This window comes from Maylandia zebra, linkage group LG10 (assembly GCF_041146795.1).
Source record: "Maylandia zebra isolate NMK-2024a linkage group LG10, Mzebra_GT3a, whole genome shotgun sequence".
Classification (NCBI taxonomy): Eukaryota; Metazoa; Chordata; class Actinopteri; order Cichliformes; family Cichlidae; genus Maylandia; species Maylandia zebra.
In genome coordinates this window covers 12,050,124-12,074,036 of record NC_135176.1, presented here as the reverse complement: position 1 = coordinate 12,074,036, position 23,913 = coordinate 12,050,124, and the positions used below count along the sequence as shown (strand labels likewise).

The 23,913-nt window shown below is 41.3% G+C and overlaps 1 protein-coding gene across 2 annotated transcripts in view; it reads left to right on the top strand.

Annotated features, from left to right (window-relative positions):
• The first annotated feature begins 1,318 nt into the window (after positions 1-1,318).
• Positions 1,319-23,913, top strand: part of nectin3b (nectin cell adhesion molecule 3b) — a 27,990-nt gene continuing 5,395 nt past the window's right edge. The window contains exons 1-6 of one of the 2 annotated variants that reach the window (XM_004573329.3): positions 1,319-1,545; positions 7,856-8,203; positions 8,993-9,292; positions 10,311-10,428; positions 10,705-10,856; positions 13,140-17,239. In XM_004573329.3, coding sequence (XP_004573386.2) covers positions 1,467-1,545; positions 7,856-8,203; positions 8,993-9,292; positions 10,311-10,428; positions 10,705-10,856; positions 13,140-13,807 — 1,665 coding nt within the window. In that variant the 5' untranslated portion in view covers positions 1,319-1,466 and the 3' untranslated portion in view covers positions 13,808-17,239. Of the gene's footprint in view, positions 1,546-7,855; positions 8,204-8,992; positions 9,293-10,310; positions 10,429-10,704; positions 10,857-13,139; positions 17,240-21,649; positions 21,795-23,913 lie in introns of those variants that run through there. The other variant, XM_004573330.3, reaches the window with a different exon arrangement.

The following is a 23,913-nucleotide window of genomic DNA, read 5'->3' as shown; positions in this document are numbered from 1 at the left end:
ATGAAAAAGCAAACTCCTCTAAAATAAAACATGGAAAAATAAAACATGGAAAAAAAAAAGAACACCGGTTCAAATACTGCATGGTTGAGATAAAGTCCAAGTTATTTACAAAGTCGAGAATGTTCCCAAACCTTTTTAAATATTTTTGTTTGGTTAATTTTATTCTGTTGTTTTGGTTCTAACAAAGCAAAGCTCTTATCTTTTTAGCACTCAGTAAACTGACAATGATTTGTTTTTGTTCATTTCTATTATGATTATTTCCTTTTGGAAACAAACCAAGTAAAAACAAATTAGCTGGATCTGAAATACTCTTCTCACATCACCTACTGTTTTCTAAAATATTTTAATGTCTCTCTACACTTCCAAACACAGTGAAACAGCATTACAGTGAATTGTATGTCTGGCATGTTTTTATCATATGATTTGACCTGGGAGGAGTTACATATGTTTAAAGGAGCCAGTAACAGTTTGTAAATCAGAGGTGTATATTCACCATGCCAGTCTGAACTCCATGAATGCTGATTTCCAATCCTATGCTGAGATTTAAGTTTCCACATATTTGTCTGACATTTTGTGAACTCCCTGATGAACAGGATGTCAGCACTGTGATATGATGCCCTTTTTAAAAAGTACTCCATCATCATTATTACGACAAATATATTTAGGGGGAGGTCTAATACATGAATTATGATGTTTTAATCACATTTTCAACCGAATTTTTTCAGAGAAAAAACAGATGGGAGGAGGAAGCTGCCTTGTGAAAGTATTGTCAATCATATCAAATAATACTAATAAGAATTTTTAAAGGGTTGAATGGTATGAAATGTAATCCAATTTTGATAGGATTGGTTGAATGTGTTGCTCAAATTCAAAATGGTGGTGAATGTCTGGAGTCAATGGTTAGACCACATATGTCAAATAAAAAATGCTTTTTCTACATTTCGATGTTAAAGAATTAGAGTAGAAGACGTTGCATGTAAAATAAGTTTAATTACTAAAAGGCCAAGCCTTCCACCAATTTATTTTTTAACTAAAATATGATATCATTTAATTGTAAATCCTGGTGCCTATTGAGAAACAAAGAAAGTAGACCGAATTCATATTTTTGGCAGCCGTAAAGGATGTGGATTTATTTATTTATTTATTTATTCTGTGAGAAGACACATAAGGGGGGGAAGTGATTTGATGAATCAATATAATATGTCGGGTTATCAACAGAGATGACGTAATGTGTATACTAATGGAGTATTCCTTTAGGGGGAGGTTGCTGTCGAACCTCGACAAATTACCATTTACATCAATTGTCAGGTGAGCCCCCAGTCTCCCCGCTCCACGATCATAGATGGTACAGTCCGCATGCAGTTCGGAGTTGTTGCTGAGGAGGTTCCACTGTTCCGCACATACTGTTAGATTGGCATGCATCCTACGCTTTGGTCCTGTGGTAGAAGGCTCCACGGCTTTTGAAAATGTTACCGTCTTCTCAAAGGAGTTACTTCAGACAGCAGAGGAAGGTTGCATTATTCCTCCTTTTGTTCAGTATTACAGGTGAGTGCTGATTTTGTGTGTGTGGTGATTTTTGGGGGGTCCTACCAACGTTACAGAGAAGTTTTGTGAGGAGCCTGCGTGAGTGTCTCGCGCATCACGGATAAATTTCAGTCGGCAAAACTAGCTGCCGCCGCGTGCTTATTTGAAGCCGCAAGTCTAGCAAGTTTAGCCGGTGGCATTTAAAGCCCCAAACTTGGTTACAAGTTCACTCCGACGCCTCGGGAGTAGTAGCTAGCCAGCGCCACCACAGCGGATGCTGGTGCGAACCCGGGCTGCCATAGAAACAGTCCGGAGAAACCGCCGAGGAGCGCGAGCGGTGATAGTCAGTCAGATATACCGTCCGCTACACAGCCTACACTTAGGTCACTGCAGACTCAGTGGCAGCCATATTAGCTCCCGAAACAGTTTCTGTTAAAGTAACATGATGCAGTGAAGTATGTCACGCCAGCTGCTCGTGCAGAAATGTTGAGGAACTTCAAGTCGTGTCACCAGAGAGGACAATGCTAGCGCAGCACTCCCCCCGCCCCCCTCATCATCAGGTCGGGATGAGGGTCAGCCACCATGTGCCTGCAGAGGAGCCTGAGCTCATTATGGTTTAATCAGGGAGTGGGGAGTTTCCTGACTCCACCCTGAAGCACGCCAACTTTGTGCTAAGTGTTGACTCAAAAGCACGAATATGACAGTGTAGCTCTAACCCTGCCTCTAAACTGCTTTAATCAAGAATGATGCTAAAACTATCTGAACAAAATATACTTTTTTTTTCCCAGTTGAACATCTATAATTAAATCTTTGTCATGCCCAAGAATAATGATGAGCTGCAGCCAGGTATCCCGAGCTAGAGTGAATCAGAGCAAGCACTTTACTTCACTCAGCAATCTTTCCATATCTAAAGGGCCATGAGACTGACTAAACGCATCAACAAAGTAGATCTATACACTGCTTAGAGGGGGGAACAAAAAAGCAGGTACACATGCCACTGTAGGCTACCTGTGTGGACACACCAGCACCATATCCCTGTTTTGATAGCAGAGGGACTCTCTTGTAGTTTTGCAAGCAGACCAAAGAAAGCTCTGGTCTCCTACACTACACCAAAACACAGTGAAGCTCCATAACTCTCTAAAGACCTGACATGAGTTTACTGACTCACTCTAAGACTGCGGTACATTTCAATGAGAAGGTTGACCTTGTCTTTGTTGAATGCAAAATAGATGCATATACATTTATGGCTAATAATGTTTAGGCCTTAAAGGGAAATAAACATAAAATATGATGAATAAAAATAAAAAGTAACCAGACCTATCATAGATGTCATAACAACATGTGGAGCAGAAGTGTTAAGTACAAGTTCAGCAACAGGTCTGGTGCTATGTGTTTGAAAAAATACACCAAGAGTCATGTATGGAAATCAGGCTTTCTCTTGTAGTTTTGTAGAAAAATAATGTTTTTGTGACTGGAATATGGATTGGGCATATACTGATTTCAGTAAAACAGACTTTGCCTTTACTGTGGGCTAGTCACACCTCTGAAGGCACATTCCGAGGTAGGACCCCACAATCAAGATAATTTGTGCTTGAGCTTCAGATAATCGGGTTCAACAGCCAAAATCATCATGCCAACTATTCTGCAAAGCTTCCAGAACAAACAGGAGGCCTCAAACTTAGCTTAGCACCTCAGAGAGAGGCATGTGGGCATATCACAGAGTGGTCACATACATTTTAAACTTGTAACAATGTGCTGTCATCAACATGTTGTGATTCTGAAACAGTTACTTTTATTGTGTGGGAACTGCGGCTGTAGCCATCAGTTGCAGCAATGCTCTGCACAGTTTTCACCATGACTAATGATGTGTCCCATTTGACTTGGATATCAGAGATGGGAGTGACACCACTCCAGAGTTGAACATGTTCCTGTAGTAAAAAGCAAGGGAAAACGGCAACATAGAGCCATTCATGCATCACTAGCCATACCCAGTGGGTTGATGCCATAAGGCAAATGCAGAAACCCGGGTTCAAAGTCAACCTTGAGATTATGTACTGCCCATCTTCTGCTGGGTGTTTCTTTCCTGCCTTCTCTTCACTGGCCTATCACAATAAAGGCTCAAAGCACAAAAAATGTATATCAAAAATAAAATTCTAACTGGAAATTCAGAAATTTTGACTTCAAATGGCACACACAATAGGTTTATCTGTGCTTTGTTTATTTATCTTTTATTTATTTTTTTTAGGGTGAGCAAAGTGCTTCTCATAATTATTAGGCAACTGCCATTATTATGTGTATGTGTTTGAATATGGTGTTTATGGCAGCATTTTCAAGTTTAATATTCAAGGTTTCAGTTTAATATGAAACATTCAATATTCATTCATTGTTTTATTTTCAATTGTGGTGTTGGATTTGTACAGGCAACATAAAAATGTAACTTTACAAGACATTCTCCAAACGTTCTCCTGGAGTTAAAAGAAAAACGCTGCAACATGCACACAAAGATTAGCTCAGTGTTGAACTTGAATAGCTCCTGCTGATTCACCACTGATGGACAGCCATTTTAAGACGGAGTCATTTGAAGTAAGAAGTTGATGTGACTATGGGTTAAGATCAGCTTATTAAACAGGTGTTTAATGCACTCATGTCCCTCTCTACAAAACTGGATTTCCATCTTCAGTTCTATAACCATCACCTATTATATTGTGATTTCCACTTTTAACAAGACATGGTGTCCTGTACCAAGATATTGCTGCCACACATGTAATGCCCAATAAAGTGAGAATGAGTAGCAGAATGTCCCACGGGAGCAGTGTGTCCTTGATGCCAGGATATCTATAATCTGTTTTCTGCTCTGTGTCAATGAGAGACTGTGTTGAATTTGCAAAGCAAACTGAAAGTGTCTGAAGATTCTGCTCTTTCTGAGGATTTAAGGATTGCAAGATCAAAAAAAAACACTTTCTTTTGGCTGTCTGAGAGCATCAAAAGGAGAGGGAAGGAATCGCTATTATGTGAAGATAGACTTCACATAAGATTTGATAGACTTTCTCTTCACTTTTTTTTTCTTTTTTTACTCCGAGTTGGAGAAAACGAGGGCACGCTTATGTAAGGTTGTCGTCATGTCACGAATAAAAAATTTAATGCAGTCGCTATACCTCTCCATTACACATTCAGTGCAGGAAAAGTGCTGCTTTCTTCCTTCACTATGCCTTCACTCATGTAATTTAGTCAAATCATTCAAAAGCTTGTACAACGAGCTTTCTTTTAACTCCAGGAAAAGGTTTGTTTACAGTGTGCTGTACTGTAGTTACAGTCTGGCATTTCACACAATGTATTAATCAATATTGATATTTATTTCTAAACCTTGTTGTGGTGACATGCATCTCGTGTCAAATTAAATGGCTTTCCCTTGTTTCGAAGATGCTCTGTTTGGGGGAACTTTCTAATTAATTTGAGCATCTGAACGAATAGCAAACATTTGCTGTGGGGTATTCTTTTATGTTCTGAACAGCTTTTCCTCCCTTGAGGAAGTTGTTAACTGTGTGTTAGGCGAAATAGGGCATACGCCTGTTTTAGAGTAGCTCGACTGCTGATGGTTGGTTTGCAGTCATCCTTATCCATCTTGTATTTGTAATTTTTTCTTATTTGCATAAACATGTGGTGCCTTCCATTTGTGAATAAGCTCAGTATGCTTGTAGAAAGGAATAGACATAGCTTACAGTCACGCTTTTAATAAATCATTTTACTCTCTCCAGAGTAGTGTAGCATTGTTTGACAGAAAACTGGCTTCAGATGGCAGCAAACCTCCATGTAATGAGCTTAATGGTAATGATTAAATCATAGTAATATTTGAAAGCAATATGAAAATGTTGTTAGTTTCTTAATACGAGTAGATAAATAATTCACAAATGTTTGAGCTTCGATGAGATAATGTCATTTTGTATCCGTCAGCCATAAAAGGCTGATGGGGTATTGTCGTCACCCAAGTTTGTGAATGCAATAACTCGAACGTGGCGACGTAGAATTTTCAAATTGATGCCATAGGTCTTTCTAATAAAAATCTCAGATGAGTTTAAACCTCAGTGACATCGATCTCAAGGTTAACGGTCAAGATTTCTGAAATTCTTGTGAATACATTAACTCAAGAACAAAGTCATGTAGGATTTTCAAATTGATACAGTAAGTGCATCTATTAAAGATCTTGGACAATTTTAAATCTCAGTGAAATCTTGTGGATGTGATAACTTGAGAAAAACGTAGGACTTTGAGACTGATAACATAGGAGACTGAGGGGTAGCGCTGGCAGTCACCAGTATTTTTCCATTATATTTATCCTGAGTATTGATGCACCAGTTCCAGCAGGTTTTCTTGGTCTATTACATACACAGACACACACACACACCATGCTGCCCTCTCACTGACTCTTGGTGCGATTCTTTTCAAGTGACTTGTTCCATTCTCTCCAGTCAACTAGCAGTATGTTAAACAGATGGCAAACAGAGTCTCTCCAAATGGTTTTGATTGATAAATAAAACAGAAGGAGCGCTGTTTGGAAAATTTTGGACTTTGAGGGAAATAAACACAGGGAGACAAACGAGCCGTTACACAAATGTTGCTACAGAGCAGTGCTCGCCAGAAGGTTTCAGAACCCATTATTTTAGCGCCTGAAGAACCAACACGTGGACCTGATTGCAACCGAGGGTCAGTGACATAGGCCCTAAATTATATCAGGATATTTCTGATGACAAGGAAAAGTGTAAGCAAATTCATTTTCCATTTTGTTTCCAAAGCGAAACTCATTGATGACACACTTCCTAGTTTAAAGTGTTCATAGCATATTAAAGTTCTTAAATTGCCTGTCAGTTCCCCTACTTTACATGTCATCCTGTTTCTCGAATATAGCTACATATCTATGTTTTCAGCCAAAAGTGCAAACAAAGAAACGCTAAGGGCACAACAATCTATACTGCAGTTTGTAAGGTAGATTATTCTATGTCATAATGACAAAGTCACATTATAAGCAACTTAACTTTGATTACAAGAGTCGTCTGTCATCTGGAAGTCCTAATGATTAACTTGTAATTAAATGAATCTTAAATTTTAGTGAAAACTAGAAAAACTGATAAATAAGTACAGTGTTGTTACACAACTCAAAGGGCTCCAGTGACGGTAACATTAGAAAACAGATATTTGCTTCTCATATTGTAGGGGTAGGAAAAATTCCTTGGGCTGTGCCAGTATTTGCGGACATGGCCTTTTTGAGGGAGATTGGTCAGAGACGGAGCTATTTTTTGGCAAAACAACAATAGAATATTTGAAGTCTGTTGCCAAGCAGCGCAGCAGGTTTTGATTTATGATGATGTCTTCCTGCTGGCAGCTTGTTGCAATTAGCGTAGTTGAAGGCATTGGCAGTCCTGCAGTGTTGTGTTTATTTATTTTTTATTTTTAAACCAGTAATTCCTCTTTTTTGTACAGGAATCCTGATGGTGCATTTCCTTCCCCTGTGTTTTATATGACTTCTCTCTTGCTTTTCCTCACGCTCAGCTTTCTCTTCTCTCATCGATGATGTCATCATGTTAGCATATCTCTTCCCTTCACCGTTTCCTTTTTTTTTTTCCTTTCCATTTCCTCCTTCTCTCCCTGCCCGGTCGCAGTCTGTTGTCTTCATATTTCTTTGACCTTCCACAACACTGAGCTCCTGCTTTCAAGACATGCCACATTTCTGACAAGCGCAGGTGACAGAGTGCATGGGTTAGTTATATTTGGACAAAACGCATACAGGCAGCCTGCTTTGAAGTCCTGAATTCAGGTCAGGAGGAGGAACACTGTAGAGACAAAACAAACTCATCAATGGGAACACTGAATCACACAGTAAACTGTATTATTTGTTGAAGATCCGAGTGTCTGCTGTGGTAGGATCAAGTTTGGATTCTAGTCTGATACCCACAGATGTCAGATAGTTCTGTATAGATATTAAATTGATTTTTTTTTTAACTAGTAAAGCCAGAAGTAACACCAGAAATACCCTCTTCTCAATGGAGGTATGATAGTATTTTTGAATTCCCACATAGTTTGAGCACAATGGCTCTGGATTCTGTACTCATTTGTTTTTCCGTCTTTAGTTGCTTGAAGTTTCGCCAGTTAAGAATTCAAAAACAACACAAAAATAGTTATTAATAGCTAGTACCATTGGGTTCATCAAATAGCTGCACCTCTGACTGGCCAAAAAGGTTGGACTCCCAGGACACTTCAGCAGGTGTCCTTAAACCCTTGTTTACAAATTAACAAGGTGATTTGTATATCAGTGTTATTTTGTGTGTCTCTTTGGCAGGTGTGTGGTGCAGCCAGGTGGTGGTGCCTAAAAGAGTGAGTGCCGTGCTGGGGAAGAATGTGACATTAGAATGCAGGGTGGAGGTTGGCACAAACCTTACTCTTACTCAGAGTTCCTGGGAGCGCCGTCTGCCTTCAGGCTCTGTCACAGTGGCTGTGTACAACCCGGAGTTTGGCACCTCCATCCCTCCAGAATTCATCCATCGTTTGTATTTCCGCTCACCCTCCTCCCATGATGCCACCATCGTACTGGAAAACGTGGGCTTTGCTGATGTCGGGATCTATACCTGTAAGGTAGCCACATTTCCTCTGGGAAATACTCAAGCATCCACCACAGTCAGTGTACTTGGTAAGTGTGTGTCTTCATTTGATATACTTTTCTTGAGAAAACACTGGCTTTCCTTTAGGCGGTTTTTGGTAGAGATAAAATAATTAGATCAATTATTCAGTTTTTATGTTTCTGTCCAAATCTTTTTGGGAGGAAAGTTTGTTTTTTGATCTTTAATATTTATGCTCTTTTGTGTTCAAATGTTCAATGTAGGTAATGTGTCCTCCCTCGTGCGTGAACAAACGCTGTACTCTACAAAATGTGCAATCATGCATTGAATACACTGAAAAGGTCCAGAAAAAGACAGAAAAAACGAATTTAGTCAGCATCTACTCCTGATGCTTGCATAGAAAGCTTTTATGTGCAGGTTAAATCTTGTGTTTCTAGTTTTGTGTTGCATTTATAAAACAAATTGTCATGTCTTGTGATATTATTTAACAGAATAGTACTTTATGTATGTTTGCTGTTGCCATTATTATAGTGAAGTGAATAGAAGCCAACAAACGTAAAACAGAAATCCACAGGATCATCATAGATCGTCCTCCAATATATCACACATTGCAGAATTGCGGTCTTTTGAGAGTCATTTAATTAGTTACTCTGCGTTCTCAATGCCTAGAGTGTTCTTTGTTTTCACAGAACAGATCACAGGTCTAGCTGCTAACATTAACTTGGACAAAAAGGAATAAAATGCAATTAATTAAGCAGGAAAAATATCAGTGTACTGTAAACATTTGAAACTCAGTAAAGCAACCTCAAAGTCTTTACTGTTGTCTCTGTTGATTCTGTTTTCACTCTTGTTAATAACAGTGGAGCCGAAGGTTTACGTGTCTGCTGGTTCAACTGCACTGATTGATGGTGGCAATGAAACTGTGGTCGCTACTTGCATCGCTGAGCGAGCCAGACCACCTGCTGAAGTGTCCTGGGAGTCCAACCTTTTTGGCCAGTCAGAGGTGCAGCTATTTGATGAACCCAATGGTACTACCAACACACAAGTGCGTTACATCTGGCAGCCTACACGTCATGTTCAGGGCAACACACTCACTTGCGTGGTCCGCCACCCAGCTCTGCAGAATGACTTCAGGATCCCCTACCAGCTCAATGTGCAGTGTAAGTGCCTTGTGAGTGATTGGTGTGGGCTAACAAATTAAAAACTGAAAGAATAATAAATATGTGAAGAATGTGTTTAATAATTCTGTTCCTGCCAGAGTTAGTAAGTTAGTAAGAGAAGATTTTGTGCTGTAAGATTGCGATAATCATTAAACCAGTTACCCATTGCACTTGTGGTGTCACAGCTTCACTAAATTTAAAAAACAAACAAACACAAACTCCAAAAAGCTGATTATGTTTTAATATTCGTTGTCTAGAAAGTGTTCTCTTCCAGTCAAATCCCATAGATGCCACAGTAAATGTACTCAGCGTAGTACAGCTATTTCGCTACGTAACATGTGCTACCAACTTAGGAAAAGAGTAAAGTGACCACCTCCAAAGTCTTTGTTTGACAGATACTTTTTTTTTCTTTGCTCTGATTTACTGCTTTGTGACATATGGTAACTATAAAGGATTTTCTGCTCATTCACTGAATGCAACAGTGGAAAAAATGTGGCAACAATTTTTGCATGTAACAAAATCTTTTACTTTGTAATAGTATATTTGTGTGAAACAAATGCATACCAGCAGAAGAGCCAGGGTGGTGCAGATGACTTCTCAGAAACCTTGTGAGCACCTTAATGAATATATTTGTGCAATGTCAACACAATATTTCAGTTACATTATTTTCATAATGAATGTGCAAATGAAAACGGTAAACCGATAAAAATGGGGGGGACACTGTTTCATGGTTGCAGTTGTGTAGTGTTGATGGTTCTTTTAGGATTGTGAAAAACGTTGCAATATACAAGCACTCATGAATGTTTGCTTCTCTCTGCAGATTATGTTTATAGATTATCTAGCATCTTAGTGCATATTTGCAAGCTTATGTCTTTAGCCCATTACTGACCTCAGACTCTCTATAATGCTTCAGACAAACCAGGAAAATGGTTGTACTTGGAGCACTGTTCTCTAAGGCCATTTACTGTGTCTGGCCATTTTGTGGTCATGTCACATAATTGCTTTTCTCTCTCTTCAGTTGCTCCTGATATCTCCGTCGTTGGGTATGATGGAGACTGGTACGTAGGCCGGGAAAATGTTCAAATGACGTGCAAAGCCAACGCTAACCCGCCAGCTCATCACTTCAGATGGATCAGGTATGAGTATCCGTATGTCTGTGTGTAACGTTTACGGTTTGTCTGGGATTGAAATTGACCCAGCGGGCCAATTGCTGATCGAGCTAGGTTGTATTATACTCTGATATTTTAGTAAGAGAGCTTTACATTTGATATAAAATAAACAGTAAAATGAAGGTTTTCACATCCTTGAAATAATTTTCAAATGATAATTTATTATGCTTTCCTCATGAAATGTCCCAATCAATTGTGTGTCCCTCTGCGTGTCTTAAGGTTTCTGTCTCTTGTGTGTCACAGGTTGGACAGAGAGATGCCTGAAGGGGTGGAAATGATAAACAGCACTTTGCTTTTCCTGCGTCCCCTCCAGCGGAATGACTCTGGCGTTTACAGGTGTGAGGTTGCCAATGACATCAACCTCCGCAGTCGGGATGTGCGTATTCTCATACAAGGTGAGCAGAGTATACACACCGGAACAAAGCTGACTCCTAGTGCCTTCTCTTCCCTTAGGAAGCATTGTGCATGTTTGCACGTCATAGAGGGTATCGGTGCCTGTGTCGTTGTCCTTCAAACTGAAATGTGACACTATCACTCTCGCTCGTTCTGTACATACTGACAGTTTATCAAGTAATCACCCATGGTACACTGTGTTCATACTGATATTAATACATTTGGTCTTAATTGCATGCTTATTAGGCTTGATTAACATTACGCCTCCAGATGTTCAAAAGAGAGTTCCTGGGCCAAACAGCTGCAAATAATTTTGGCCTCTTCAGACCACAGTGCGCTGCCTCTGCTCTGTCCTGCTGGCTTGGCATCTGAGTGCGTCGTGTCTCTCTGTTGTGAATGATGAGCATGTTCCTTTGGTTTCACAAAATCTGTCTTGCCAGTGGAAGCTCTCTTTCTGAATGAAGTTCTGATTATGATGTGATTTCCTTTTTCATCACTCTCTCGCCTCCTTTCTGTGTTTCTTTTATTCCTGCATGTGTCATGCAGTGAGAGGCAAAAGCCTGCAGCCTCACTGTGAGATGATGTCCCAGATTCATAAAACATTAACTAGTTCTTTTCAACTCCTATTTATTATTTATCATTCATATTTCATTTTCCTTTGAGAGACCTGTACGGGTGTTCACAAGCTTATGCATGTTGGTGTACCCTCCATTGTGCATGCGTGCGTGTGTGTGTGTGTCGTGTTGTGGGTGTACTCATCAGTTCACTCTTCATGGAGTTGTACATTTCACATACTTGGAGACCACAGACCTCCGGGTTCATGTGTTTGCTCTTTCAGATGTGAATCTTTGCCTCACATCTGGCCTGGCACCAGGGTTAAAGTGGCAGAGCAATTTTGCAGCACCATTAAAGCTTTTAGACTCAGATTTTTTCCATTACTCTAGCTTCTTATAATTATAGCCTTTGGCTTGTCTGTTTGTGGATAAAAACCACTAATCCATTACATTTTAAGGTTGGTGTTCTATTCGTGGAATAGTGAAAGTTTATACTTGAAAAGTGGGGTCTTAAATGTATGTTCTTGATCATTTAAAACATGTACCCAAAATAATCTGCTTATACCATTGATAACCCCTACAGACTGCAGAATTTTAAGGACATCACTGGTACTGTTTGGTGTTTCTTATCATGTAGTCAAGTCACTTGTTTCTCTCTGCATGTAGAAAATGTGCTGAGCTGCCATCAGCATGTGCAAATACTTTGAAGTTACAAATTGATTGAGGGGACAACAGGGACAAAGCCTGTTGTCATATTTTATTTTATTTTTTAGTTTAAATTAATACAGAAGTAGCTGAAAACATGACCTGATCCTTTTAGACAGTTTCTAAAGACTTTGATTTATGATAGAGATAAATCCATAAAAGTGTTTTCAATGGGTTTTTTAATTTAGCAAAAATACCCAAAGTTGTAGCCTATGAAAAACAAAGTGTTGAACACATGGCATGGCCTGATTTGCCCAAAGTAAAAGAATGCACATTAACTTAAAGATTTTAAGTAACAGTTTGAGCCATGTCAGGTCTGCTATCGCTGTCACCTGCTTTTTTCCTTTTTTGATCACAAGAGAATAGCTGTTATGTTGTGGTGTCTCGTTGAACTTTACAGAGATCTAGTGCTATGATTTTTGGGTACATACAAACTAACTCTTAGGTACATTAAACTCAATCCCAATAAACTCCATTTCAAGTGGAATGGTGTATGTAAGCACAGCATACTACACCACATAGAAACACAGTGCAGTGTGGTGGTGACATTGCTGGACATCTGTGTGCATTCCTGTTTTTCTGCGGTCAAAGAAACAAAGCAAACTCAATCATGCAGAATTTACTCTACAATGCACTCATTTTTCAAATAAGCATAGTAAGAATGAGTAGTCGGCTGTCCATGTTGGCAGAGAGTATGCTTTTATTGTTAAGAGCATCTGAAAAGACATTACTGAAAATCAGAGTATGCTTAACAATACACATAGTGAGGATATAGTGATTAGGACAGGTTTTTAGATCCAACTTTTCTCATTAATCCATCATCTAATAGGTGAGGCCATTGTTCTCTGTGATACAATTTTATATTTACTTACTAATCTGTAACAGTGGGAATATGCAAACCTGATTCTGCTATAGTTTTAGATGTTTTAGTCAACCTCTTCCTTCTTAGCAAAATGTAGTTGGCATTGACATTCTGCTTCTGTCTTTCACTCTTTATCCCCCCCTCACCCTCCTTCCTTCCATTAGATCCTCCCACCATGCCTTCCACCATTACCACTCCTGTCCTAACTGGCTTCTCCTCCACTTTTGTGGATGATAAGGGCCACGTCCTTCTGAGCTCCCCCACACTTGAAGCCCTTCCCGAAAGTAATCTTGGTTCCATAGTGGGTGGGGCCGTGGGAGGGGCCTTATTCCTCTTGCTGCTGCTGTCTCTGGTTGGTGTGTGTTACCTACGGAAGCAGCAGACCTTTCATGGGAACTACTACACCAAGCAGTACCTGGGCCCAAATGATCTCCAGAAAGCTCCCACTCAGCACGAACTCCATCCTACCAAAGCTGGCAGCAGATCTCAGCATCGGGACCATGATCGAGAGGAGTGGGGCGACCGCCAGCTGAAGCAGGAGCGGGACCGCCGCCACCATAGTGACTATAACGGAGAAGAGTATCCTGTTAATGGGTACACTAGGGCAATGAGGGAGAGCAGGCGCCACAGTCATCAACAGAATCACCATCATGAACACACACAGTATTCTAGTCCACAGCAGGCCAGATGTGTCAGATACCCTCATTCACCCAAACTACAGGGAAACGGCTCCCCCTACATGTCAGACGACTGCTACGATAGCGGGCCCGACGGTGATTATGTATCTCATAAAGATGGCTCAGTCATTTCACGCAGGGAGTGGTATGTTTGACAAGGTACCTAGTTCTGCAGGAACGAAAAAATGCAACATGAGTTGGAAAGTTTTGTTTATCAAATTAGGGGAAAACACATTATTTTCTTCTGTATGCACACACAGCATCTCTGTGTGTTTTGTAGTTAACATGTTTTTTTTGTTTGTTTGTTTTTTTTTTTTTTTCTTTTCAAGCGTCCTGGATGACACTTGAGATGTAATGTATACATTTCTGTTTTGAGTGTGGGCAGCCTGTGGACGGTGCGTGTGCGGACTAACAAAAGAGCCGATGTATGTGTTGTCTCAGCCTTACAACATGGACTGCTACAGCTGATTGAGTATAACTAATGTGTTACTGAGCAGAAGCCCCGGTGGCTTTAAGATCACGCACGATTGTCTGAGAGAAGAGTTTTTTTTCACAAACTCTGCCTTTTGTGTTCATGTTGCTTGTACTCATTTGTTTAAATGAACTCTGGCCTCTTAGTGCAATTAGATGATGTCATGTAGTTATTGCAGGTAAATCCATAAAATTCAGATGGTCATTTTTCTTCAGTAAGACACAGCTGAGCCGCCGTACATCAGTTTATTTAAAACAGGATTTGTCTTCCTGAGAAATCTGAATTCCATTTTGACTAATTACCTAAACACACTCTTGGTCATAAGATTTATTGAACTGCTGTTTTTGCAGGATTTTGTAATGGATTGCTGAGTCATCAGACCTTTTTTGTTTTGTACTAAAATCTTAGGTAAATCGCAATGGAAGAACTGAGCTTGAGGAGTTGACCAGTAAGGTTTTGGCACATTTTGTGTAAACCTTGTGAGCGTTTCTCCTGCTTGTCCTCAGCTCGTCTTTTATCCCAGTGATGAGAGAGCAGGCAGGAGGGCTACATGAATGGGGCACAGTCTGCTGTGCCAGCACACTGGGTTTGTCATATCGGTCAAGCCTTGAAGCCTGGAAAAATATTTCTCTAGTTTATCATTTTTATTAGAACTTATGTAAGCTGCTGGTTTTTGGGAAGAGTTTCAGGTTAAACATTCCCTTTAGTTAACCACATTATCATGTTGTCTATCGGATGATAATGGATCTCTTTGAGAAGTTTAAGCCTGGCACTAAACCAGGACTCTTGGAATTTCAAGAGCGCCATCAGCAGGGGCATTGTTTAAAGAGGCTACTGTATGGGAGCCACCGTAAGCTGGCCTCTTAGTATTTTGTAGCACAGAGAAACCATGCAGCCAGTACACACTACCACACTCAACCACGTTGGACTGTTTGTCTACTGTGAGTAATCTATAGAAACAAGACATGACTGTGTCACAGATCTGTGACATGTATTGTTTGGAGTGTGCGGCCGCATGCTCAGATATTCACCATTTCATTTACGATTTAAACATTTGGTACTCAAAAAATTTTTTTTTTTTAAAAGTGTTATGTAGTTTTTGTAATGGCTGTGTTGTCACTTTCACCTGTGATTATCAGCACTTTTGACTAAACTCCACAGCACAGGAGTTGGAGACAATATTTTGTTGCCATCATCATTAAATCTTTAACACAGTTATCCTTTGAGTAGCTATTAAATGATAATGACACACCCTATGATTTTTCTTTTCCCCAAAAACATGTTTTATTCATTTAGAACCAGTCACCTTTTATTGCCAATCAGGACTCTCAAAAATCACATGCCATACCAAGAACTGTGATTAAACTGCGGAGAAAGCATTGTACGTGTTAGTGTCATTGGGCTCTGCAGCCCCAGTAGTTCAGGAATCAAACAAAGCTATAATGGATTTAAAGGTAAACTTAGGTTTTTGTAGAAACGTAAAAATTAGAGTATTTTGGCACATGTTCACCAGACTGCATGGAAGAGATCTGACTTTTCTTTCATATACACTAGATGTGAATACTTGCCAACTTTAGTAGTATGGTTACTTATACAGTATTTTCTGCCAGATGCCAAATCTTTGTTTAACTTGTGTATATATATGACGATGACAGTGTCTCACATTCGTATTACCGACTAGATAACAACTGATAATTAGCTTACTTAAATGACTAATGCATCACTGTTGTAAACGGGGGTTTTGTAGCCCGAAATAGGGGGGGGGGGAGGAAGATGCTTTAACATTAGAGTAACAGTTGTCAAAATCGAAGCTAGTTAGGTTATAATGAACCTTCACAAATTCTGTCAGGGTGTGAATTTTGTGCAGTGGATCGGCTGCAGTTGTCGTCATGAGATTTGATAATGCGCCACTGTAACTATCAGTCTGAGACTCTGGCCCCTGACTGTGTTTCATGTTGTTTTTGAATGCTGTACAGTAGAAATAATTTATAGACTGAAGGTGCACATTTCTATGACTTCCTGAATCATGTTCACACTTCTGAAAACTGAGCATGTTTTCTTTTCGCGAAAGGTTTTAATTTGCACTAATTTCCTTGGTAGAAAGTAGTTGAAATGAAAAAGCATTTATAGGGGGGGGGGTCTGCACAGCTAGGTTGTAATTGAGAATGTGAGTCTTTGTAAATTGGATGACTCTTTAATGGAGGTGTCACGGAAATGTACAGTTGGTCATTTGTTAGCCCTGTAGCCTCATTTTGACTGAATAATTACATGTATTGGTCCGCTGCTGACACCTATTCAGTCTGCCCTTCTGGTCACTTTCACATAAATGCAGAAACTAACAGGAAGCACGGTAGCCTAAACCCTTGTTGTGTTTGCTCCTATGCACTAAAACGGAAATTCCTCTGATCGATAGACTTTTTTTGCTTGGCTCGTCAGTTTGAAGCCCTGCACTTGGATTAATGAAGTACAGTTTTACTGTGACATTTTGTATAGAGATCAGTCATCAATATCCTTACCTTGAGAAATGCCCTTCACTTTCTGTTGAGAAATACACACCTAGTGCCTTAGATATCTAGCAGAAATGTGTTTATCGTTTACCTGCGTATGTAATGACCTGATGTGTCACCTCTGGGTTTTGATTTTCATTGCATTCTGTATTTTAGGAGGAATTCGTAGTGCCAAATTCACTCTTTCTGCCCTTTTGTGGCAGTGAAACGCAGTATGTTTCCGAACCTAAAGGCATTAAGAAACAAAAAAAAAACAAAGCTTGAATACATCTGGATGTAAAATGACTTGCATCCTCTGTACTGTTCTGTCAGGGGTTTTGGTTTCTGTATAGCCACTGGTTTTTTTTTTGTTTTGTTTTGTTTTTATTCAGAGAAATGTATAATTACCTTCAGTCTCAAATTGTCAATGAAAAGCACCTTGCAGTCATGTTGTTTGGTTTGGTTTTTCAGGGGGGTTTTCTTTTTTTTGTGGGTTGTTTTTTGTATATACAGAAAATGTACATTTCTTGAACGAGGGAAAATATTTATGTCATCAAAAGCAGTCAAACATTATTTTGTCAATCTCTTTGAGATACTTTAGTTCAATAAAGCACCTTAGCACCTGTGAATTCTTTTTCTTTCTTTTATTCTCTGGAGGTTTTTGAGCTTCCTATTACTCAGACTGCTCAGTCTCAGCCTCTTTGTTCATCTATAAATGACATCATCTCTAGCGCCGTAACGCGTAATGCTGCATAACCTCCCCCCCCCCTACACACACACACACCTCAAATCCAGTATGCATATGTGGGACACCACAAATGATGTAATTCCCTTTTTTTTTTTTTTTTTTTTCCTTCCCCTCCTTCACTTCAACTGATCCTCATTACACTTTAATAACAAAGATTTCTTTCGGATGTTACCCTATTACGTTTGCCATCTGGTTAAATACTGATCAGTTGATCTCCAGTGGTATTCCTGTGGTCGGGGGAGACCCAGCACCTCATGTGCTCGAGGTTCCCTCATTAATAGTCCTAGTTTGCTTTGTTTCAGGACAGAAAGGCCCTGCGCTCCCCTGCAGCACCTCTCCTTTGTAAATCCACCACCTTCCCACCCCCATGTCTTTCTCCCACTGTCTACCAGCTGGTAAAATTAAACGCTGAGTGTTTCTGACTGGCCCAAAGTCCCTGCTCTCCAGCCCGTTGACTGTCCCCATGGCAACAAGCTCATCTGGAGCTGCTGATGGAGGCTGTCGTCCTACGAGCTCTACCTGGCCACACAAAGTAGGGGCCTGCGTGGAGCTCAGAGCTGGGCTGTGCTGTTGTGACAGCTCGTGCAGACAGACTGAAAATGGCCCATTACTCCCTGCAGCACTACACAGAGCTCTTCTGGCTTATAAGGACATATACAAGTGTGACTCAGTGTTGCGCTGGCACTCTAGGTCCTCAAGACGTACTTGCCATAAAAGTCTTCATCAGCTGACCTGTCTTGTCTCTTACAGATCTTATCATGGTCACAGCAGTTTCTCATCCTGACCTTGAAACAGGGCAGTGTGAAAACGCATGGGGAAGCAGCTCGGTGGCAGTAATGATGTCACCCCCCAATGCTTGAATTTGTTTGAGACACTCGTGCAGAAGATCAGCGGATTCGCTGCCTGCGACACAACAGTTTCCAAGGATACTTTTCACAAGACACAAAGGAGTGAGCGAACGTCTCAGGCAGCGCAGAGGGATGCAGCTCTGACAACTGTGAGTGAGGGGAGAGACTTTGATATTAACTCCCCAGCAGAGGTGGCATCACATTGTAACTATCACAAAAACTCAAAATATTGAAATGCTGCTCTAACCTCCCCCCCCCCCATCGTTATTACACCAGCATCTGCTTCCCAGGGGGGTCTGTTGTCTAGGCAATAGTGTGACCCCTGAGCCTTAAGTATCGGTGGGAAGGGGGGCGGTGTTTGGCCAACTCGCTCTGTCTTACTTCTGTTTTGGCCAGAAAGGGTCCGTCTGAAACTGACCTCACTGATCAGCATGTGCTTCTGCTGGATTCACAGCAGCATTGTTTGTGTGATGAAGTGCTGAAGCGGGAGAGACTCGAGAAGGGACGGTAAAAAGCCAGATCCCAGTGTGGGGCAGTTGATCCACCACTAACACCAGTAATCCGAGGCCCACCACCCCTCCCCAGAATACATGGTATTTAAAACAATGAGGAGAAAATGTCAGGGCGGAACATGCAGGATTGTTTCTGAGTACAATTTGTCTCGATATTTCTTAGCTAGAAGCATGCACGAAACACTACCTCCGTTAATGAACTCCTACAGCTGCTCCATGCGTTGTGGCTTTAAAGCAGCCACCCTGTGCAGGTCCCCTGAAAATGTCTGTCACAAGGCATTAAAGCAGCCGGCTTGATGAACTACATTTTTAAAGGCGTTTTGATCAACTCAAGAGGCTCTTGACATAGTTCAGCAGCCATCAAAGGTAATCGAATGGTTATTAACCGTTAGAGGACGGCAGGAATGGAGGAGGCGGAAGAAGTGACTTTCGGGGGTGAGCTCAGAAATCCCAGCTTGTTCAATATGCATCATAATTGAACTGTTATTTAGATTTCTCATCTCAGCACATTGATTTTTTTTTTTCTTCCCCTCTCAAGAGCTAAATCAAGGGGAATTGACCATTATGCTTATGCCTCCTCTGTCACCTTTTGTCCTTCAGTTCCTTTAGTGTCCTACATTTGGTTTTATACATTACTGCTGATTTGCCAAAGCTTGCTGTTTTGCGAGTTTAATGCATCCTAATCACGATTAATCCTTAATCCCCTCTGTGGACAGCATGGAGCATATGTTCTAACAAAGCTAATTCAACACTTTGATAATACTGTTACACACACACAAGACTGAGGTAAAGCAACGGATGGATTCAGTGTTTTAACCCTGACAGTGAATTTTTAGTGAGTAACAGAGTTTTTAAATGGCATTTTTATACCTCAGTTAAATTGCAAAAGCCCTTTCATGAATACCAATAATACAGGGCTGTCCAGTACAGACTCGGACACAGTAAAAGGCTACTGGGAGCAAAGTATCAGCACTTTTTTTTCATGGCCAGTAGTGTTTGTTATTTTCTTTTTTCTTTTGAAAAGAGAAACTGTCTTTGTAGCTGCTGGGAAATATACAGATGAGAAAACCATTATTAGTTTCCCTATGAAAACTAAACTAAAAAGTATTTCCCAAGTGTTGCTAAACACCTAATTCCAACATGCCACTAACACGCATGGGTCCTGAGCATTCCCACCCCATTCTTCTTTGGTGAATCTCTCAACCTCCTCCAGATTTGATTGTCTAACGGCATGGACCTTGGTTTTCAGTTCACCCCACAGATTTTCAATTTAAGTCAGGGCTTTGTGCAGGCCAATCAGTACCATTTATTTTGGTCCTCTGGAGGTAGTTCTTCACCAGGAGTGACATGTTTTAGGCCACTGTGTTAGAAGACAAACTAATTAGCCAGATCCAGTTTTGCTGCTGACTGCTTGAGGTTTTATTTTGAAATTGTCACACATCCATGTTTATTTAATCTTTCCACATCTTTCCAAAATCTTTCCACCTTGATGAGATTCCCAATTCCTGGCGCACTGACATGTCCCCCACAGTGTAATACTCCCACCACCGTGTTTAACTGTGGGAACGGCGATCTTTGAGTTGTACCCTTCTCCTCCTCTTATCTCTGTGGCCAAAGGGCTCTATTCATGTTTCAACTGACCAAAGATCATGCTTCCAGTATGCATAATCTTTCTCCAAGTAGTCCTTTAGCATACTTCAGTCTGGACTGAACAATAAAGGGTTAAAACCCTCAGTTTTAACTTGATTTTACAAAGTAAAATCAGATCATTGCACAGCTGTGGTTTGTGCAATGGCTCAATAAAAAGCTCAGTTTTGGGGAGCTTGTTATTGTGTGCAAATCTAAAAGTAGTAAAGGAGTGTGTCACAGATTTATGAAATTTATTTGTTTAACAAGACAAGTTGTAAGAAGTGCAATAATGCATTATGGTGGGCTTAACTGTTCCCATACTAGCCTACTAGCTTAATATTCAGCATGTAGAAATGACAGTGGTACCCATGTTAAAAATTCAAGGATGCTTGTTTCAGTTTGGAAGTGAATAAATAAAGAAATAAGCATATAATGAATACAAATTTGCAAGGCAGAGTTGGGAATCACAAAATTTCAACTTTCCGACTCAGATTTCAGAGTAAGTTGTCACCAACAGCCCAAACCTAACATATCTGAATTACTGAAATGACAAACAGCAAACAGCCATATTTAAAAGGCAGAAAGCATCAAAAGTTGTTATTTCAGTCTTTACTTCAAAGACAACTTCAACCTTCACAACTGTTGAGATGGCTGGTAGTGTTTTAAACAAGAATTTGCTGGGTGGCTAAATAAAGGCTAATCAGGTAGGCTTCTCCAAACATTTTGCATGCGCGTGACTTAGAGCTCAATCAAATATAGTGAAGTAAAAACAAACAAAAAGGGGTGCCGACCTGCAAAGTGTAGGTCGGAGGGGTTTTGTTTTGTTTTGATTTCCTTTTTGAGCAGTGACATTTTTCTCCTGACTCTTTTTCTTTTTCTACAACTGTTTGATAATTGAGTTGATGCATGTGACAACCAACCACAGCTGAGCAGTCCTCTGGCTGACCCAATGTAGCACCAACCAAAGTGACAGCAGCAGTTTGGACTCTCATACTGTAGAGAAGTAGTGCTTCTAATTATAGTCAGATCTTTAATGTGGGCAGAATATTATCTCCATAAGATAAGTAAAATAAACTGGAACAACTTAGTTTACTCTCCTTACCTCTAGGTCTAAACTGCTGTTGCTCTACTCTAATTGTCTTTATGGGTTAAATGTTGTAAATTGGGACTATGAATGAGAATCTTTGAATCGACGCCTGACTGTGTGTACACTTTGATTCATTCACTGCCAGGATGTTAGTGGTCTGTCATCGTTGTGTTGTTGGTGGTATCCTGGACTGTTCTCTGTCCTCTCTGTCTCAGACCAGTCTCAAGCAGAGAGGTCAAACTCCATCACCGTGGCAGGAGCTGTGATGGGCGCAGTCCTCGCTCTCTTCCTCATCGTGGTCTTCATCATTGTGATCCACACCGCTCGCAAAGCCCAACCACCGGCCTTCACAGACAAAGTGTAAGTGGACCGAATTACTCATGTCGCATGCAGAACATGCTCAGCTGGTTAATTAATTGCATGATACAGTGTGAGGTGATGGGAGCCCACCGGTGGGTTCAGGGAGTAGCTCCTTCCTGCTGTGGAGAATGCTGCAGCGGTGCGCGCCCTGGAGCAGGGAGTCTGCGGGACAAGGTTGAGGGGTGGCGGATAATTGCTGTCTTGGCAGCAAGCCCTTGTCCTATTTTGTACAGTGCACCAGCACTCATGTTAATGTTAGAGCAAAGAAGAATAACTCTGAGGTTAAATTATTTACAGGAGGAGCTGGGTCACCCTCTGCCAGAGTCCCATGACCAACATTAAAATCTTTGTGTGTGTGCCTTCTTTGTTTTTTATACTCTAAGAAAACAGATCTGAGCAGCATCTTATACATGTTTTTTGCAGACAGAGATGAAGCCTGGGAGGTTTTGATTAACACTATTTTTGACTTTGAAGTTCATGTAGCATCTCAAAAGGTATGTTTAATGTGTCCAGCAGTGCTCACAAGCCTAATACCCCTTATATAAGAAACATTGTCGTGTACCTGTGGAGCATATCTGCAAGGTTGCATGCAGGCTGATCCTCTCATCCATCCCTGTTAGTGTATGATTCAGCATGAACACTCCACTCCAAGTATTTCTCAAGTTAGGCAGCTATAAGGGCTAAACGCAGTCCTGCAGTCTCTTTAATACTAGTGGTTTTATAGCCACTGCAAATATGTCAGTGACACATGGAAAAAGTGGCAGTAATTCAACAGGTTTGACCAGCCCACAACCCCCCACTCTCCTACCTCCGCTCCCCCCCCCCCCCCCCCCCTCCTGACACTATGACACCCCCCTTCTCCAACCCCTCTCTCAACAGCAGGACATCCTCCCCCCTCCTTCCAATCATCTCCCAGTGTCACAGTGGATCAGGTCAGGAGGCAACTGAGGAAGCTTCGCCCCAGGAAGGCAGCAGGCCCAGACAAGGTGTGTCCGAGGATGCTAAAGGCGTGTGCTGCTGAACTTGGAGAGCCGCTATAACAAGTCTTCAATCTCAGTCTGTGACTGGGGAGAGTGCCCGTCCTATGGAAGACATCCTGCATCGACCCGGGCCCCAAAAGGAACCGGCCCAATGAGCTGAATGACTTCCGACCGGTGGCACTGACGTCACATCTTATGAAGACTCTAGAGCGGCTCTTCCTCAACCTCCTCCGACCACAGGTACAACATCCCAGGACCCACTACAGTTCACATACAAGGCGGATGTCGGAGTGGAGGATGCCATCCTGTACCTCCTACATAGAGCCCACTCACACCTGGACAAGGGAAAAGGCACGGTCAGGATCCTGTTTCTTGACTTTTCCAGTGCCTTTAATACCATCCGGCTCTGTATGCTCCATGAAAAACTGAACAGGATGGAGGTGGACCCCTGCCTGGTCGCTTGAATCTCTGACTACCTCACTGACAGACCACAGTACGTCAGGCTGAAGGACATCACGTTTGACACTGTGGTCAGCAGCACAGGAGCACCACAGGGAACTGTGCTGTCCCCTCTTCTCTTCACCCTGTACACCTCTGACTTCTGCTACAACTCTGAATTATGCCATATTCAGAAGTTTGCAGATGACACGGCCATCATGGGGTGTATCTGGGATGATCAGGAAGAGGAGTACAGAAGTCTGGTGAGGAACTTCGTCACATGGAGTCACACAAACCACCTGCAACTCAACACCTCAAAGACTAAGGAACTGGTTGTGGACTTCGGGAGGTCCAGAGAAGGTCCACTGCCGGTTCAGATAGAGGGGGAGGAGGTGGAGGTGGTCAACAAGTACCTCGGGCTGTGGGTGGACAACAAACTGGACTGGTCATGCAACACAGAGCACCTGTATAAAAAAGCCCAAAGCCGACTGTACTTCCTCAGGAGACTGAGGTCTTTTAACATCTGCAGGAAGCTCCTGAGGATGTTTTACCAGTCGGTGGTTGCGGGAGTACTTTTCTATGCTGTGGTGTGCTGGGGGAGCAGCACAGCAAAGAAGGACTCATCCAGGCTGGAAAAACTGATCAGGAAAGCTAGCTCTGTGGTCGGCATGAAGCTGGACACTCTGGTGACAGTGGTAGAG